The sequence below is a fragment of the Crinia signifera genome, chromosome 9 (genome assembly GCF_055691185.1).
Source record: "Crinia signifera chromosome 9, ASM5569118v1, whole genome shotgun sequence".
Lineage (NCBI taxonomy): Eukaryota > Metazoa > Chordata > Amphibia > Anura > Myobatrachidae > Crinia > Crinia signifera.
In genome coordinates, this window is record NC_139225.1 from 32,201,014 (window position 1) to 32,220,910 (window position 19,897).

General features: G+C 45.1%; 1 protein-coding gene across 3 annotated transcripts in view; it reads left to right on the forward strand.

The window, feature by feature from the left end:
- WNK3 (WNK lysine deficient protein kinase 3) overlaps positions 1-19,897 on the forward strand; it is a 96,590-nt gene that overhangs the window by 65,498 nt on the left and 11,195 nt on the right. For 2 of the 3 annotated variants that reach the window (XM_083158711.1, XM_083158712.1), the window contains exons 9-20: positions 2,892-3,088; positions 3,320-3,409; positions 3,501-7,418; positions 10,836-10,885; positions 12,879-13,020; positions 13,102-13,218; positions 13,925-14,068; positions 14,156-14,210; positions 14,315-14,446; positions 15,636-16,402; positions 18,843-19,080; positions 19,501-19,628. In XM_083158711.1, coding sequence (XP_083014837.1) covers positions 2,892-3,088; positions 3,320-3,409; positions 3,501-7,418; positions 10,836-10,885; positions 12,879-13,020; positions 13,102-13,218; positions 13,925-14,068; positions 14,156-14,210; positions 14,315-14,446; positions 15,636-16,402; positions 18,843-19,080; positions 19,501-19,628 — 5,978 coding nt within the window. The remainder of the gene's footprint in view (positions 1-2,891; positions 3,089-3,319; positions 3,410-3,500; positions 7,419-10,835; positions 10,886-12,878; positions 13,021-13,101; positions 13,219-13,924; positions 14,069-14,155; positions 14,211-14,314; positions 14,447-15,635; positions 16,403-18,842; positions 19,081-19,500; positions 19,629-19,897) is intronic. The other variant, XM_083158713.1, reaches the window with a different exon arrangement.

Here is a 19,897-nt window from a genome sequence, read left to right on the forward strand (position 1 = left end):
ATAGATTACTATTCAAAATTATTTTATTAAGCATAAAATTCAATAATATATTAAAATACCACATGAAAAAACAATTATAAAATATTCTGCAATGCGCAATTAGCTTAAAATTCATATTAGCCCAATAATAAACTTATCTGGAAGGAATTAGTCCAGCCTCCTTAATCACAGTACCGTAGTGGGTGGGTGGGTGGGGGTGCCAATGTCGTCTTTAGTAACCTTTATTTAATTTTTCCTAGCACATTGAAGGTACATGATTGTTCAGATCATAGAAATAGGTTGGATGCAGCTTATACCTAGCTAGTGGCAGGTGCTCAATTAGTTTAGTAATACCATTCAGGTGCATGGGAGGAGTGGTAATACTGAGTAAGTAACAATCCATAGTTTCTCACTGAGGGGCAGATTTAGTAAGCTCGGTGAAGTGATAGTGTCTGGTTTTTATCACCGGCCAATCCGCTCCTAACTTTGAAGTTACAGGCTTTGTTTGAAAAATGACAGGTTGGAGCTGATTGGCTGGTGATGGAAACCAGACACTTTATCACTTCACCTAGCTTAATAAATCTACCCCTGAATGGTATTAGTAACCAGTCTAGAACACTACATGATAATAGAATTCAGAGATATTGGTTACATATAGATGCGCAAATTTATGTGTAAGCCCCCAAGCCGTCGTCAAGGCTTCTCTGTATATTGGGGGTCCCTAGCGCTATATCTAGATGCAGGATGTGGCACTCCAAAAAATGGATGCAGCTTATACCTAAGGTGACTTTTAGGACACTAATCAGAAGTATTTTTTATTAAGCTATTGGTATTTTTTACTTTAAACAATATTATTAAATGGCAAAAGGTCATCCAGAAAGGCAGATGTTCTTTAAAGCAGTTTAAATGAAAGTAATTGTACAAGATTTTATTTTTTCAAATTGCCAACCTATTACATAAGAATGGCACTGCATTGGTAACTCGTTACCTACTTCCTTTCAAAAGCCTAATCGGATTAGTTGGCTACAATAAGTCTTTCATAAAGCCACAACAATTGTATTTATTGAGTGTTTGTGCAATTCATCCCTAATTATTATCTCTCTGTTGTGATTTATTTTCATGCAAAACTTACCTTACAATAATTCAGTGGTCCCCTTTTAGTTTAAAAGTAAATCCCAGGTCCTAATTCCCTTGTCGGAAACCTGGGATTTACGACGTGGGTTGACCCTTTCACACAGAACAAGGACCTGTTATTCAGCAAATTGCCAGGTAGAACTGCTTCACCCGGTTATTTTGGTTTTCTGTGTGAAAGGGTTATTAGGCCCCATTTTTCAAGAGACTGATCTGCAGGATCCCTCTCAAGCTGCAGTTGCCCTCACATTTATGCACAGTAAAACTCCAGGATCCCGAATCAGGAAAAAGGATACAATTGGATTATAAAGCAGCCCATACACGCTGCTTTGTGAGCGTGCTTTCCGTGCTGTACTAGCACGGATCAAATCGCATTGCATTGCATGTGCACACGTTGTGCATGCAATGCGATGCGATTTGATGAGAACTAGGTACAAAAAGTATGTGCAAGCACATACTTTTTGTACTGTGCGATGAGGTGCACGGGAGCGCGCACCTCAAAGCACACATCGGGTCAGCACTCATAGCAGCGTGTATGGGCTGCTTAAGGTCTAGAACCTGCTAATTAAACAAGGTGGTGGTCACTATTTCATATAGAGTGGGATCTCACTGTATGGCACCCATACATAGGAGACTCTAGCTCATTGTCAGTCAGGCCTGCTCTGTTAAGGAGGCCACACATGCACCGATGCGGGCGGTGCGATGCTGTACGATGGGGTGCGCGCTCCCGCGGCACATCGTACAGTACAAAAAGTATGTGCTGCACATACTTTTTGTACTAGCTTTTTCTAGCACAGCATCGCATCGCATGCACAAGGCATACGATGCGATGCTATGTGTGCTAGTTAAGCCCACAACGCACGCCGGGATCGGTGCGTGTGTGGGCTGCATAAGATCTGCCAATATAGGAGCATTTACAGACCTGTAGAACATAGCCGCAATATCAGGGACTGCGTTTTACCCTGTCGCGACTATACGGGTATTTGATTTATAATCTGTTTTTGCAGGTGTTGTATAAGGTTCTTTAATGTTAGACATTATTGGTTATGACTTCTCATTGGTGAGTTTTAGAACTTTGATCCATGTCCTAAATCTTGATCAGCATTAAGAATCGGGTGGTTTGGTAATTCAGGGGCAGATTTATTAAGCTCGTTTAAGTGATATTGTGGCTGGTACTTTATCACCGGCCAATCAGCTCCTAACTTTAAAGTTACAGGCTCAGTTTGAAAAATGACAGGTAGGAGCTGATTGGCCGGTGATAAAAAACAGACACTTTATCACTTCACCGAACAGAATAAATCTACCCCTCAGTGCCCCAAGTGGAATACAGCACTAGCAATGACTGCACTGAGCATGCTGGGAGAACTGGGATTATTGATCCAGCGTGCCTCTGCTATTCCTAAAGGCAGATGAGTAAGTTACAGTTATGGACGTGGTTTATATAGCCGTCCATTCCATGTGAACAGCAGAGGGCTACAGGGTGTGCAGTATTTTCAGATTGATTTGCTTGTGTTGTTCTCCATTTGGTGGGGTGAGTGTACTTGTATCATAACTCACAACAATTTTTGCAGGTGCTTAAATGTCTGCAACATAGTGCTCATTAAAGGGAGCGCTGGCCTGTGCTTGACCTCTTGCACAGGGTTACTTTTGGAACATAACCACTGCTTGCAATATTTACATATGCATGAAATGGAGTTCTCATTGGACTTCAATTAGGCTTATAGATTTAAATGTGAATGTGACTTTCCAGGTCATCATAATCTATTTTCTTTTTGTCCTAGCCGAAAGCCGGTCAGATACAGGGGGAGGATCAGTGGCAGCGTCGGACAATTCCAGCCAGCACAGTGCAATCTATACCACTTCTCATGATGCAATAAGTGGGCAGCGGATGTCTGGCATGCCACAAACAGAAGCCAGTCACATGGGACAGTTTTATCCACAGCAGCACGTCATGGGACACTATCAGCAGACACAGCCGGTGAGTGCTATGTAAGGAATGGTGTGTTGGACGTGTGATCTATGAGGATGACCATGGCTAAGGGAGCTGCTGCAAGCTCTCTGATCACTTTAAAAGGCAGTTCTTACATTCTCGAAATTCTGCATTTAAAGAACAAAGAGAGAAAAAAAATGTCAGTAGATCTGGCCATTCCCATGTCTCTAGGAGTTAATATAGTTCTACTTGGTTTACAGACTCTTATCTCTTATACAGGTGCCCATGCCACAGATGCTACCGGTGCAGTGTCTGCCTCAGCCTGGCTCTCCATACCAACCGCTAACCGATGGACAGATTCATGCGCAGGTAACTACTCTGTAAAGTATTCGCTATACTGGGGGGGGATCGGCTCCCACATTATTTTATTTAATCTCTTATTTTTTTATTTTTTTCTAAGCCTTTGGATGGACAACTGGTATATTCTTCAGAACAGAAAACGGTCCCTCACTCAAACACCTTAGATCCTTCAGGGATGCCAGTATTGCAGTCAACCTTTTCTGCACTGTCCCCTCAAATATTGCCTGGACAAATGGCAAATCCACAAACCAGAGCCGGCATTCAGTTGGACGCCTGTGGGCTGCAGGTTCTTTCAGCTACACCTGGGGATAATAATCACGTTCCATCCCTGCTACCTGCTTGCCATCCACCTATATTAAATCAGTACGGCATACAGAACGTGATGCATCAGAACCAGAATGCGATGGTAGTCCAGGCTAATTCCCAGCAGCAGTATGCGCTCCCTGCTGTACAACAAGCCGCTGTACCTCTCAATGATCCCTCAATGTATCAACAAGGACAAAACTTTCATATTCCGCCGCACCCAGAGCAGCTTCACAGTTCAAACCCTCAATCCCCTTACCAAACTGCACTAGCACAGCAGCAGCCACCTAACGTAATATACCCACACACTGTTGTAGCACAGGAAGCGGCCATACCATGTATGGAGCAACAGTACGAGGCAGAGTATTTGCCATGTAATACACAAACATCTGCTGTCAATGAGGCTTCTGGGCATGCGCAGCAAACTTTGCCATCATCTGGGCATGAGTATTCTCCTTATAGCCAGCATCCGTTGTCACAGATTCCTGTTCAGCACACATCCTGTGATGTAGAACAGGCTGCATACACCGTGCAGATGGTTCAGCCCCCTGGAGTGGAGCAGCCAGCGTTCCTTCAACATGTCATAGCATCTTCAGAGCAGCTTCTTCCCCAGGCTAACGCCAGACCGAATCCTGCAGAGCAACCTCTTTACATCCAAATTCCTTCCATGGAAGCATACGGACAACAATCAGCTGGAACCCCTGACCAGACTCAGAGAACTGTCGCCCCCTCTGACCAGACCATGTATGTGCAGCAAGCGGCTCTCTTACCAGAGCAACTAATGTACAATCAGCAACTATTGCAGGCGTCAGGCCGCTTGAGCTATGTACAGCAAACTTTTCCCATGTCTGAACAGTTCACACATACCCAACAAGATAGAGTAGCCCAAGATCATGTGTATTACCCTCACCAAACAAATTTGTTAGCTGAGCAGCCGGTTTACCCACATCATTCTTTATTAGCTGAGAAGCCTGTATATTCACTGCAAGCTCCATCCACTGATCAGATTGTGTATTCACAGCAGGTGGCATCAACAGAGAGGCCCGTATATGTACAGCAGGGGGCATCAACTGAGCAGCCTGTATATGCACAGCATGCGGCATCAACGGAGAGGCCAGTATATGTACAGCAGGGGGCATCAACTGAGCAGCCTGTATATGCACAGCAGGGGGCATCAACTGAGCAGCCTGTATATGCACAGCAGGCGGCATCAACTGAGCAGCCTGTATATGCACAGCAGACGGCATCAATGGAGAGGCCCGTATATGCACAGCAGGCGGCATCAACTGAGCAGCCTGTATATGCACAGCATGCGGCATCAACGGAGAGGCCAGTATATGCACAGCAGGGGGCATCAACTGAGAGGCCAGTATATGCACAGCAGGGGGCATCAACGGAGCAGCCTGTATATGCACAGCAGGCGGCATCAACGGAGAGGCCCGTATATGCACAGCAGGCAGGATCAACTGAGAGGCCAGTATATGCACAGCAGGCGGCATCAACTGAGAGGCCAGTATATGCACAGCAGGCGGCATCAACTGAGAGGCCAGTATATGCACAGCAGGCGGCATCAACTGAGCAGCCGGTATATGCACAGCAGGCAGCATCAACTGAGCAGCCGGGATATGCACAGCAGGCGGCATCCACTGAGAGGCCAGTATATACACAGCAGGCGGCATCAACTGAGAGGCCAGTATATGCACAGCAGGCGGCATCAACTGAGCAGAACATGTATGCCCAGCAAACTGGACGATCATCTGAAAATCCAGGGTTTGTTGTCCAGCAAACTTTGTCACCTGCCGAACAGTTACTGCAAGCAAATCAAACTATACTGCCTGATCAAGCACACTATGTCCAGCAAGTTGTTCCACCACCTTGCCAGCCAGTGTATGTGCAGCAAGTGATTCCACCAACTGATAAACCAGCATTTGCTGCGCAAACCGTGCCGCTACCTGGACAGCAGGCAGTATATACACAGCAAGGCTTGACACTATCCCAACAGCATCCCTTGTGTTCACAGCAAAGTGTTACACTGCCTGAGCAGCAGTCTGTATTACAGGCAGTATACGCCCAGCAATGTGTTCAATCACAGCGCGAGCAGCAACAGCAATTCTATTCCCATCCTGGGGGGTCACGACCTGAACAGCCTGTCTATGTCCATCCTGAGGTCCCATTGTCTGAGCAGACCGTTTATGCCCAGCATGGATGGCCACCTTCAGAGCAGACCATGTATGCACAGCATGGGGGCGCACCAGCAGAGCAGACTGTATATGCTCAACATGGGGTGCCAACATCGGAGCAGACTAGGTATGCGCACCATGGGGGGCAACAACTTGAGCAAGCTGCTTTTTCCCAGCATGAAGGGACACCATCGGAGAACAGACCTATGAATTCACAGCAAGCTCCCACTGATCAGCTTTTATATCACCACGAGACAGTTCCATCAAATGAACCGAAATATTATCCACAAACCAACCCACCATCTGGCAATCCAGTTTATGTCCAGTCACCTCCACAAGTGGGTAGTCAACAAGTAACTCCTCCAGTTGACCAGCAAGGATATCCACAGCATGTACATAACAAATACCTAATAACCGGTGGGGATCAGCTTACGCTCACACAACCTGCGGCCGAACAGCATGCACATGGGAACAGGCCGGTTTCTCCAGCTGCTCAGCCAGTTTATACACCTCAACCAGTTGCCATGATCGACCAGGTGTACCTACAACAGACTACTGCTACTTGTGCTGATCAACCGTTATATACCCATCATGTAGCCCCCCTGAATAACCAGTCTGTTTCCGTGAACCAAACTATGCCCCCCACTTCTCATCCTTTATTCGCCCCAATGCAGCACACACCTCCCTCAGACGGTTCAGTCTTGTACAGCCACGCGGTACCTGCCACTTCCATTCATTTACATATGCCGCCTTCAGATAAACTTGTATATGTACATAATACTGTACCGGCTACAGAACCGCTGACTAACCCATTGCAAGCGGTGACGACCGCACAGAAGCCAGATAGCGTCGACCAGCCAGCAAATCTTTACTTACAGAAAACTTTGACTCCGCCACAAGACCACAGACCAGAAATGCGTGCCGGAAACCATGTGTATGCACAACAAGCTATTCAGTCACCAGATAAGCAAGCCCCGTTGAAGCACTCCGATGCAGAACAAAGGCAGATAGATATCAATCAATCGACAGGGCCACAGCCCACAAATCCGGCCTTTGCACAGTCTGTTCTTCTGAATCAGCAATTCTCTGTTCCACCTTCTAACGCGCAACCTAGTGTCCCTGAGCTCGGTCTGAGTGGTCACCCCTTACCTGTTCAAGGTCACCAAAATGCCCACCAAAGCGTTGTTGGTGCTCCCCTAGCTTCTCAAGAATCATTGGCTAAAGTCCAACACGACCAGCATCCGCCTGTACAAACACACGAGGAGCAGGTTTCAGATAGTTTGCCACAGATGTTTTATCAAGGTCCAGCACAGCAGCTCGCTTCGACGCCCCTTGTACAGCCGCAACCTCCTCTCCACCCTGACGGCCATCAATCTTCTCAACAGTCTGGCTGCCTTAATTCCAATTTGCAACCAGCCCGCTCAATTTTAACTGGATTAACAGAGGCGATGAGTCACCAGGATGCCTACCAACTTCCGGCTGCGGGTGCAGTGGCCCAAAGCCAGATGTATCAGTTGGACGCAGACTCGCAGCAGGTAAGGCCCTGGTTTTAACTCTGCTATAGTATGATGAAGGGTCAGTATAATTTCTAATGTTGGCTGCCTCTGTCTGGGGCAAGGGGTTTTACAGACTTGTCCTGGAGTTCCTCCTGCCAAAGCAGACAGGCACAAACGGTGTACACATCACATGGAGCTTTACTACAGGGCTCGACTAATCCTGGGGGCCAGTTCGTCATGGCAACCAGATTTGCAAGGTGCATCCTGCTGCCCAGCATTCCCCTGGCCGAGCAGTATGGTACACCTTTTGTTAATGACAACAGCTGGGCAGAACATTTGCAGCTATTTCAAAGCTTGAGCCGGCTTGCGAGCCAATTGGATCTCATGGTATGGCAGCCAATCAGGAGTGGCAGTGGTAGCTTCCGATTGGCTGTCAGACCGCAAGTTTTGAAATAGCTACACGCTTGCTCCGATACAGCCGAGTGGATACTGGCAGATTACTGGTGAGGGACTCGATGATGCCTTGGAGCTGTCCTACACAACAGTTAATGCTTTTGACCCTTTTTTTTAATGGGAGCTGCTCTCTAGATTCAGTAGGTGTCTTGGATAGAAACTTATTTATTGCCAGGGCCTCAGTGGTTTTGCTAGTGATGTTGCTACACTCTGTAGTGATAACAGACCAGGTTGGTCAGTATCCCCTTTTACTAAGCACTATTGCTATAGAGCAGGCCTGGCCAACCTGTGGCTCTCCAGATGTTGTGAAACTACACATCCCAGCATGCACTGCTACAGTTTTGCTCTTATGGAATGCTAAAACTGTGGCAAAGCATGCTGGGATGTGTAGTTTCACAACATCTGGAGAGCCACAGGTTGGCCATGCCTGCTATAGAGCTCTGCTGGGAATTAGAGCCGTCACCTGCCATTTTTTGGACTCCCTGAATTCAGGACATGAGTGAATAACTCTCTGCCAACAATATGTTATTAAGTTTGTCTTGTATAGCGCTCCCCTGTCTGCTCTGTTTGGGGGGGGGGATTTTATTTGTCAATTTAACATGGTAGTAATTGGGATAAATATGTAGCTTTTAACCCCCAAACACCCTAGGTGATAAAGTAAGACCGTCGTTTTTAAACTCGGTCCTCAAGACCACACACAGTTCACTTTTTCCAGGTCACCCAACAGGTGCACTTATTACTGACACATTGTAAAAGATCCACAGGTGGAGCTAATTATTTCACTTCTGGGAGTCGACCTGCAAAACATGCACTGTGTGGGGTCCCGAGGAACGAGTTTGAGAACCTGTGTAGTAAGATTGCTCAGAAGTGCCCTTTTGTGTGTCTAGTGGTGTAACGGGAACGTGTAGTAGAGGTTTGTGTAATCCTACCTGGCAGGGTGTATAGTATATGCAGGATGTGGTCTACAGTCATCCTGATTGGCATTGCGATTTTAAGGGTAGTACTAGGCTTTTGTTCGATTCCACCAGGTCCCTAACGGTGTGAAGTTTGTATGTTGTTGCTTACATGGGTTTCCCCCCACAATCCTAAAACATTCAATTGATTGGCTTCTGAACAAATATTGACCATTGTGTACCTATATATGTGTGTGTGTGTGTGTGTGTGTACATATGGTGTAGAAATATAGACTAGATAGTTGGGGGATTGGGGGGTTCGTTGCACAAGATGGGGAGACTCAGTTATTCAATCTGATTGGCCCCCTGTCATGTGATTGGGTGAGACATGTCAGTAATTCACAGGGGTGTGCTACCACAGACAAATTGGGTTAACAGTTATGCTGGGTACACACCAGGACGACTAGGGCCCGATCCGCACAATCTAGATCCAATTCCGATCAATTGGATGTAGATTGTGTGCTGATTGGGCCCTTTTCTGACCTGGTGTGGACCGATACCGATCCGATGCGCGGTCCCGCGGGTCGGTCGGTCGTTATTGAGATCCTACCTGCTGCAGGTAGGATCTCAATGACTACCATACAGCCGGGTGCGGGTCGCCATCGGATCGGACCCGCTCACGGTGCACATCGTGAGTGGGTCGTGCCCCCCCGCGTCATCGTGAGCGGGTCGGACGAGACACTGACGACCCGCTCACGATGTGCATCGTGAGCGGGTCGTCCTGGTGTGTACCCCGCATTAGGGTGTTGAAGAGAGGCAAGGTTTGTCTATAGTGGTGCACCAGTTAGCAGAAAAAGAAGAATCATAAAATATACCTTTTATTATTATTATAGTTTAAAAGGACTGCGAAATATGACAAACAACATGAAACCTGAAACGAGTGAATACAAGTGTATTAAAAGATGCACGTGCGGAGTCTTAGATCCACTGTCACAATACTAGTTTGTGCTGATAGCACTGTTAGTGGAACACTTTTGATTTCTTCCTTAATTAGTATTTGTAATTTTTTAAAAATTAGGAGATCTGTCACCCGCTAGTATGCGGTCTGTGTATGTCTATTTGCTGCTGGCGATTATATTATTAAAGATTAAAACCAGTAGTTGAATGTTAAAGCAAAATAATTTGTTTGGTTTACACAAATGGTTAATTTGACAGCATATAGGTCACACTCTCATACTCTGGTGTAGTGGGTTTTTACAATACACTACGGTGCAGCGGCACCAATAGATGTATCAATATAAACCCGTATACAAGTAAAGAAGATTCTGCTGAGAGTATGCAAACCTAGAGCCGTTATGGATATATGGCTAAGGAATAAACACCTGACTGTAGCAAGAGATAGTGGTGTGGTTGCCTACACTGTAAGGGCTATATTGGTCCCACTAATAAACAGTTATGGCTAGATACCCTGCGGTTCAATGTCCGCTGTGGTCACGGGTATGGGGCAAGTACCTGCTGTCTGCGGCGTCTCCTTCAGGAGAACGTCAGCCGCAAGGCAGTCTAGCGTGTACTGGTTAACACGCTAGTTGCCGGCTATCAGTCGGGTGTTGCAGCAAATACGTATTTACCCAAAAAAACATTAAAGTCCTGAAAAGGACTAGTATTAACACAGACAGATGTTATGGACCGTGATCTGAAGACGTCCGCACGGCTTGGCCGGCCGGCGTACGCTTCGCAGATCTTCCTCAGGGCAACCTCGAGATCCCGCGCATGCGCAGTCCAGCCGGCCGGGGAGTAGGAGACAGTTGTCAGCTGGAGGGGACATCGCCGGAGGGGGGAGTTAGCCCCTCCTGCTTCGCCTCGCTACTTGCTGTTAGCGCCGCTATAATAAATCTATCCCTGAATAAGAAACAGTCCCTTTTAAGCACTGCAGAATATGACTGACTAGTGCAGAGTTGTCATTCGTGGTTTCTAACTGCTCTTACATAGAGGTGAGAACAGAGCTGTGTAAGTCCAGTTTTAAAGATTACATGGGAGAAACGCAGGTGAAGCTGGGTTTTTGGGCTTAAGTGTTGGCCATCTTATTTTCTCCTTTTTTTATTTTTTTCAGGCAAATGCATCAGATCAGTCTGGTACTCAGAACTTGGACTCCCTTCAGTGGTAAGCATTTCACTCCTCTAGAAGTAACATTCAGTGATTTGATGTACAGTAGTAGTGCATGCTTATTTATAATAGATGAAAAAAGTGGCTTACAAAAATATTCAGTCCCCTCGAAAAGTCAACAAATTTGTATATATTACAGATAAAATTCACAAATTTGTTCCAGATAGTAGTACATTGAAAATAATGTGCGCAGAAGTTCATTGTAGAACCACGTTTTACTACAATCACCGTTTTAAATCCTGGTAGGGGACTATGGACGCAAACTGTACAAGTTTTTGCTTTTCTTTTTAGCAGATTTGCTGCAGTTTGGTCGGAAAATGCTTGTGGGTTGCTGTTGTGTTTTTTATTTTATTTTTTGTAAATAGGGCCAGAGATAACCAGTGGTGGTCTAGACTGGCTACTGCTTTTGTAGAACATTCACCTTTTTGTTTATGCATTGCCAATGTTCACTGAGAGATTATCATCTGACTGCGAACATACTGCAGTTGCACTAAGCATGCACCAATGTACCGCCGTGACTGCCATGGTTACCGGTTCCGTAGCATGAATAAATGCAGCTGCGTAGGCAAGTGGTTACAGTGCTTGGGTGCCATGATGCAGCTTTCATTTCCTCACAAGTGCACCAACAGCGCCCAATGGGATAGCCAGCATCTTTTAGATCTTTAGCATCTTCCTATCCTGTGCAAATGTCGATAACTATCTTCCATTTTCATATAAAACTTATTGGTCTTGATTTCCACAGATTTGCTAGATGACCAAATGATCTGAATTAGAGTGGTCTTCCATCCATAAAAGCTGGCTTTTATAATAATTTACAGGTACAGGCTACTTAAAAGGCAGCGTAAGCTTGGAACTTCCACAGCAAAGGGGTTGTTTACTTATGCAAGCATCATTTTTTTTTATTTTTTATATATTTTTTTTTTTAAATTTAAAGAAATCTGCAGACAAATGAGTTTTGCGTTCGAACTTGACTTTGAGCCTATTGGTCCATAATTTAAAAAAAATACCGCCTGGAATAATCTGTTGGTTCTATCTATTTACTAAGCCGCTTATGAGAGATCAAGTATGAGATAAGCTTCTTACTGCGTGTTATAGGCTGTGTTTGATTGGCAATTGATTGTTCACAACTTTATCAATGTATTTGTCATACAGACAAATGTTGACTTTATAGAACAAGAACAGTGTCTTGCTAAAGTATTCAACCCTCTATTAGAGGGTTGAATACTTTAGCAAGACACTGTTCTTGTAGTATCAGTGCCCTTATTTGATTGTAAAAGCTTTGTACAGTGTTAAGGTGCCCACACACTAGAACGATTTTTGGGCCGATTTTCGATAAATCGGCCGATATTTACCGATAATCGGTCGAAAATCGGCCGATGCTCGCTCCCGTGGATCTTTTGCTAAATCTTCTGATCTTACGTGCTACACAAAAGATCAGAAGATTTAACAAAAGATCCATAGGAACGCACACGGGATCTTAAGAAAAATCTTTGGTAAAGATGTGCGCTTGCCTGAAATCTTTTGTCCAGATCGGACAAAAGATTTGAAGGCTAATTTATGCGCACATCTTATGATCGCAGATCTTTCTAGTGTGTGGGCACCTTAAGATATTTTGCTCACGGCCAATGGTGGATACTGAGACTTGTGGGAGGTGGTCGGAGGACCGGGCACCATCGAGACTAACTTCTTTCAGGAAGTGCAGCCTGTAGTTCCTCCCCCCTATACCCCTTCCTCTCCTCAGAGACCAGTTTTTTCCATGGTGCTCTGAGGAACAAGGGCAGCGTTTTTAGGAGAGGATACGTAAACAAAGGAACAAAATAAAGAAACAAAACCATGTTAAATAAAACAAAGTTAAAATATAGAGCAGTGTATTGTATTGTTAGTTTGATGGCGGAAGGATGTTATTACATTATATACATATTGCTATGGTTGCCATTGATTTATTCTAGTTGGTCACTAAGGTTTTATTGATAACCATGCTCTGTTTCAGTGCTTATGCTGACTTTGCCAGGGACAATGGTGGTGGCGGTGATGGTCCTCTTGGAAACGGCAAGCATGAGAAGATGAAGCAACGTAGAGCTTCCTGCCCCCGGCCAGATAAAATGACTCGGTTTAACTTGTGCTTCCTAGGGGTATGTGTGTCTCTGCAGAATCTTACGTCTTCAGTTCCGTGGATGCCAGGTTCTTATTTGTGTTTGCTTCTGTACCTGCAGGTTTCACACTATGGCGATAACATGGTGGAGTGCCAGCTGGAGACTCATAACAACAAAATGGTCACTTTTAAGTTCGACGCAGATGGAGATGCTCCTGAAGACATTGCCCTATACATGGTAATTGCAGGGTATCTGTAGGATTACAGTTACGGAGAGGCAATCCACGCCCTCTTTACTGGCATAACCATCAACCCATTCCTTATGACGGTTCTTGCTTTTAAAGGTCTGTGAAAACTTGAAGTGCTTAAAGCACCGAGGGGGGAGATAGATGAAACAGTGAGCATCTGCATTGTTTAAACTGGAATTAGGCCCTTGGTATTGCAAAGGGAAATTTTACAGTTTCAAGTGCTCCTTGAGACCTATTTTGGCTTTGGGGAACAAAAGCAGCAGACAGGTGGGCCGATTTCTTAGAAGAGAGTCTGCTATTTGGAAAACCCAGATCAGAAATTCTCCCAAGTAGGTTCATATTCGAGAATCAACCGATTACTAAGGAAAAGCAACCATTGACACATGCGTAATTAGTGCTGAATTTCCTACATCTGCTTCTGCAGCCAGAAGAGCTTTGTGGTTGTTATACCGCTTACATTGCAAACCCGCGTCCGAACCCTTCCACCCTGTACTTTAACACTGCGGATGTCCATTATAGACCCTTTCACACTGCTCATCGAGCCGGGATATTTCAGTAATGTGAAAGTGTTATTACTGGCGTGTGGATGCATGGTCCAAGACAAACCTTCGTATCTCTTCCTTTTTTGGTGCTGAAGTTTTTGTTTAGCCCTGAAAGTTTTGGTTGAAATGTTTTTTTTTTATTACCTGTAACTAGGTTGAAGATGACTTTGTGCTTGAAGTAGAAAAGGAGAGGTTTGTAGAGGAGCTGAAGCTAATTGTCAGTCAAGCTCAGGAAATACTTTGCAAAATTCCAGCTGAGGCAAGAGCAGAATTTGCGCCGCCCGAGTCTGGCAGCCAAGTGAGTGATATCATTGTTTCTCAGTGAAAGAGGCCGAATGTTCTTGCCTATGATGTCCACTATTCATTTTACTTTTTCCTCCACTAGACCGGGTCATCCGAGCATGTGCAAATAGCGGTTCCTGTATCTGCTCCAACAGGAGGTGAGCATTTATTAATTTGTGACATTATTATTGTGCTGGTCTTTAAACAGCACGAACAGAAGTTGTAGCATCTGGAGTGAATTCAGTCTGTTCTCTTCCTACAGGGGAATCGGGACCGCAGTCCTCACCAGTTGGTCGCTGGCGGTTATTCATCAACCAAACTATAAGAAACCGAGAAGCTCAGTCTTCGTATGTCGCCCAGCCTGCAGTTGTCAAAGTTCCTCAGCATGCTACAGGTAGGTCGAGACACACACACAAGCTGGGTTCATGAACAACAGGGCATATCCCTCAGGGTTATTTGGACAGCTCTACAAAACTGCAAATTTCCTTGGCTGATTATCATTCAAATGGGAGAATTCAATTGTTTTTTCCACTGGCATTTCTGCTCGCACCACCCAGTGTTGTTAAAAATGAAAAGAAGTGATGTTGCCCATAGGAACCAATCAGATTCTGTCGATCATTTCCCTATTGCATCTAGAAAATGATAGAGCGAATTTGATCGGTTTCTATGGACATTATCACGACTCTTCATCTTTAGAAGCTTTAGTAAATTTCCCCTTGAGAATCTCAACTTTCTTACCCATGATGTTGTCCTGAATGAGGCCGTTTCCGCTACATGTTTACAACGGCACATTCTGGTTCCTCGCAAAACTAGCATAGCTTTTTTGAAGTGTTTTAAGGCAGTATGGGATAGCTGTATGAGGGGGATTAGCGACACAGCTTCTCCCCCATACCCCTAAAATAATTGGCACAGCTATTTTTTCAGTGCTGCCACCCAATTCATAAACTGTCAATGGCACTTACCGTTCCAACAGCTGCTTCTGTCATTTCCCCATGACCACAGCAATGTCCCTGACTGCAGTTGCTGCTGGGCTATCTCGCGATGCGAGATCTCACACATGCCCAGTGGAGACATTAGCTCTGGACTGATATGCCGGGGGCTCCGACAGGTATAAACGGAGGTGGGAGTTTTCACCCCACTCTGGTAGCTGAGCTGTTAACATAGCTCACCTGCATTGCCTTCTCCTTCCCGTCTGTAAAGAGCCGAGGCAAGATGTGCTATTTCAGCATTATATGTGTAGGTATAATGTATCTGCCCCTGTAGGATCTATGTACTAAGCATTGGGGAGAGAGGACGTAGAAGAACGTAAAGTATCGACCTATCAGCTCCTAACTCCTTTTTTAAACGCTCCTGGAAAATGGCAATTAGGAGCTGATTGGCTGGTACATTATTTCCGTCAACTTTATCTCTTTCCAATGCGTAGAACCTAGACACTTCATTTCTTACAATAGCCTGTTAACCAATGCTGAGGAGAGTTAATATATTCCTTTATTCCGTCGGTGTTCATTTTGTTGGCTGGAATTAATGACCGGGAAAAGTGTAGTCTTCGCATAATTGTCTTTTTTCTTTCTTTACCTTAATAGGACCATCAATGGAAGAAACAAGCCTCACAATCCCTGAGGACAACTGTTCGCTTCAGCCAGAACCCACTGTGCCCACTACATCAACAGATTGCCAGGTTTCTAACACAGAACCTGTACCCCCGATACTCGCAGCTCATGTGGAAAATGGTAATGAAATAGTGTCGCCTGCTCTTAGCAGCATTGCTTCCCCAGCAATGCAGATTCAGCCAGAGCCCGAGATCCATGGCACCAATGTATCTGTCCTACCAGACGGTCAGCCGCCAGGTTATCAGCCTTCTAGTGATCCGGATGCTCAGGTAACAAATGGTATGGCTCAGCAAACTTCTGGCCAAAATACCACCGGTATGTCCCTTGGGCTCACTCTTTCAGACAACATCACACCTTCAGATGGAAACATTCTACCACAGACGCCAGTCTCGGAGGCTTCACTAGCGCACTCTGCTTCAGTGCAGGAATCGGACAACGAAGGGCCCCCCAAAATAGAATTTGTCGACAACCGTATTAAAACGCTGGATGAAAAATTGAGAACCTTATTGTACCAAGACAGCTCTGCTAGTTCCTATGCCGACAGTCAGAAGGAGACGCAGAGTACAGAGTCCCCTTTGTCATCATCTGCTGAGGATACCCTGTCCTGTCCTGCCCCTGATGCAGCCAATGTGAATTCCACCAGTATACAGGCCACTCCGGAAGAGGCGGAACCTATTGATTCTCCCGAAGTCAAAGCTCCTGAAGCTGTCATTGCGGTGCCTGGTGAATTGACGCCATCTGTAAGTAATCTGTTTCTTTTTCTGCAAGCATTCGGCTCATTGCTTCGAAAATGAAACTGTTTTCCCCCTTATTTTGCATATAACAAATAGTAGCTTTTGCCTATCTAGTGCTCCCAAAGGGGGCCCCTTGGTGCATAAAAAAATGCACAATGTTATCTGCCTTAGATACAGGTTATGGGTCTGTCTAGCCTTCTATCCTCGATTATGCTATACAGCGTGAGATGTCTGGCATGAGTAAGCCACCAGGTGCAGTTCTTCTTGCGTTGGGCGTCTTATACAGATTTGTCCTCCTACATCTTTTCTGTAGTGACGCCAAACGGCCCCTCTTGGCACTCAAGGTTCTGTGAGAATCTTCTAACGTTGTGTTTTTTTAATTTTGTTCTTTATATATTTTTGATAGCCTAAAATGCATCTTAGTCTCAATGAAATATGACTAGGACGCACAAGAAGACTCTGCTGATTAATGTGACAGGACTCTTGTGCATTGTGTGTGACTGGGTCTGTATTACCAAACAGAGCTTGTGTTGGTAAAAGGCTGTAGTTAGTACATTGGGGGTATTCAATCTTTTTTTCTGACTGTTGGTACATTTTGCCAACCGTCAGAAATATCGGCTGATTGATGGATTGAATCTTCCAACTGTCGAAAAGCTCCATGGATTGGTGAAAATGGATGCAGATTCAACAATCTAGCGTTCATTTACAACCATGCAGCTTCTAATTTTTTAAAAGTGGAATCTGCATGGGCTTCAATGCGGCAGAAAACGCTGTGCGCCAATATTTCCAACTGACGGAAATATCAGCAATCATTGAATACCTCTCATTGTACTGATTCAAAGATACACTGATACACAATTATCACCATATATCACAGCACGGTCTTATTGTGTTCATAGTTGCATTGCGACTAAGACCCATTTTTGGACAAAAAGATGCAAAAAAGTTCCCAACGCTAAAACTATTCTCACGCGACCCTACTTGCCAAGAAGGGCTGTTTGGCGTGACTGCAGCAAAGATGTATGAGGACACATCTGTATGTCCCCAGTGAGTTTCCACACTGCTTGATACTTGTGTGTATAGCACTTCTTTCCTTCCCTCGTCATACAGATATCAAACAGAGTTTTACAATACAGGAAGGAATTGTAAATATCCATCAAACTCCATTTACTGAAAATATATACAAATGAGAACTAGGACTTCAAGATTTTATCATTTTTTGCACCATGTACAATTATGTTAATACGATTATTTTACTTACTGAATCATTACATTAAATACTATTACATTGATAAATAGATACTTTAAACCAGTGGTTCCCAAACTCACAGGTAGACAGATGAAGTCTCTATGGGGAGGGAAAGTTGTCGGCTCTTATGGGGGTATTCAATCACCGGCGAGCATCTCCCGTCGATGAGATGCCTGCCAGGCCCTATTCCATGCTGTCTTACCCTGCGCAATGCTGTCGGGGATCTCGGCAGAACGAGCCCGACTTCACAAGCTGTCGGGCTCGTTCTGCTGAGATCGGCCGGGAAGTGACGAGCTGCCAGCTGCAGCTCGCCTCTTCCCGGCTGCAATTCGCGGCAACGCCCCCTTCTCGTCCCGCTGCAGGCAGGACATTGAATCCCGCCTGCATGTTCTTGGTCGAGCTGACAGAGAACGGGACTGGGTCACGGCGGTCGACTGCCGTGACCCTCACATTGAATACCCCCCTTAGTGTCTTCCTGTAAGTGCCGCTATGATACATTTCCCACTCGGTCCTTAAGGGCCCCCAACAGTTAACTTTAGTCTTGTCAGTACCCAGCGTTAAGCCTGTGGCCCCTGACGTCCTCGAAGAAAAAAAAATGTAACGAGAAAGACACAAATCTTTTTCCAGGTCACGTGGATTTTTTAAAATGTTGATACATGCGGGTGAGCTGGAAAACCTGAGCTTTTAGGGGTCATTGCGGTCCGAGTTTGGGAAGCACTGCTTTAAACGATCCAGCATTATGGTGAACCAATAATTTGTGGAGACTTATGGGGCCTACACACGGGGCAATTTAAGGGCATTTTCTAAGTGATCGCATGCTGAAAAAATCTACTTTAATCGCTGGTCAAGGCCAGTGTTCTCATCGTCGAACTCTGGCCCTGACAGATTGCTCTATGCAGCACTGACACATCCCTGTGCAGCACTGTGAGCTGAGCAATCTACATCGCTTAGAACGCTCAGCAGTCTCGCCCCGTGTGTAGTCCCTATTATAAATGTATACATTACTAACCATAAAATACACACTAAATATAAAAGGGTTGTCATTAAACGGGTAGGGGCTGGTAGAACAGTTAGTATGAATGTACATAGAGGAAATAAAGGATCTATACGAAAGCATTACTACTGCAATTCTATAAATAGCATTGTATGAGAACAGTATTTTTTTTCCTTTTGCTTCATTAATTTGATCTTCTCCAGGAAAGCTCTGAAGATGCCTGGCATCCGCCTGGAAGCTCCTCTCATGCCTGCACCAAGCGCACTCTGGGCTCTGGAACCACTCATCTACAGACAGGAGGTGGATATTTTGGCCTAAGCTTTACTTGTCCTAGTCTCAAAAACCCTATTAGCAAGAAACCGTGGGCTCGCAAATTAAAAAGCTGGGCATGCAGGTTGCGGCATTCCAACAGCTTATTCAAGAGGTCAAGAGTACGCCAAGGTAGTGTTGCTTACAGTTAGGCCCGTACCATAGGAAAACATCCCTTTTGGTTCTTTCCGTACGTATATATTTTTTTTAGTGAGTTATTTTTTTTATTTCATTTTTTATTCATCCTCAGAAATGTTCCCTCACGTTTCTTGCTCCCTCACTCTTGCCTTTTATTGTGTTTGTCTAGCTGTGTCCTAAAAGGCACTTGGTCAAGAGCCTCGGACTTATCATTGCTTTTCGTCTTCCATGTGTGCCAATAGTTTTTTGCCTGAGCATGGCAACATGTATTTTTAGCTGGAAGCCCGCACGCACTGTTGTGTTCCTCTATCCCCCTTCTCCTTCACTTATGTAGTAGGATCTCAGGCCTTAACCTTGAGCTCCTTTCACAGATTCCACTAAGGTTTGCCGTTTGCTTTTTTGTTTTGCTTGTAGCTGAAGAAGATGGCACACGGCGGGAAGTACATGATTCCACACAAAGGGTGGTAGAAGCGCTGGCTGAATGTGCCTTGTCCGAGGTCAACTCATCTGGAACCAGTGCCTTCAAACGTGGACGCTTTCAGGTGTGTGTGTGTGTGTGGGTGTGTGTGTGTGTAGATTGCTTTGTTTATCTTGGATGATGAGAGGTCTTTATCTGCCACAGTACATGCTGTATATCTTTTTATTTCTCCTTAACTGATGGTGAACATGGGAATGCTAGAGGAGAAGGTGGGGCCCCACCTGGAGGTTTCCCTGGGTCCTTGCGGGCTAGTCCAACCCTGTATAGTATGCATACTATACTTCTAACAAGGATAAATAGTGATCGATTATAAAGCATTTACTTCCCCTCCTA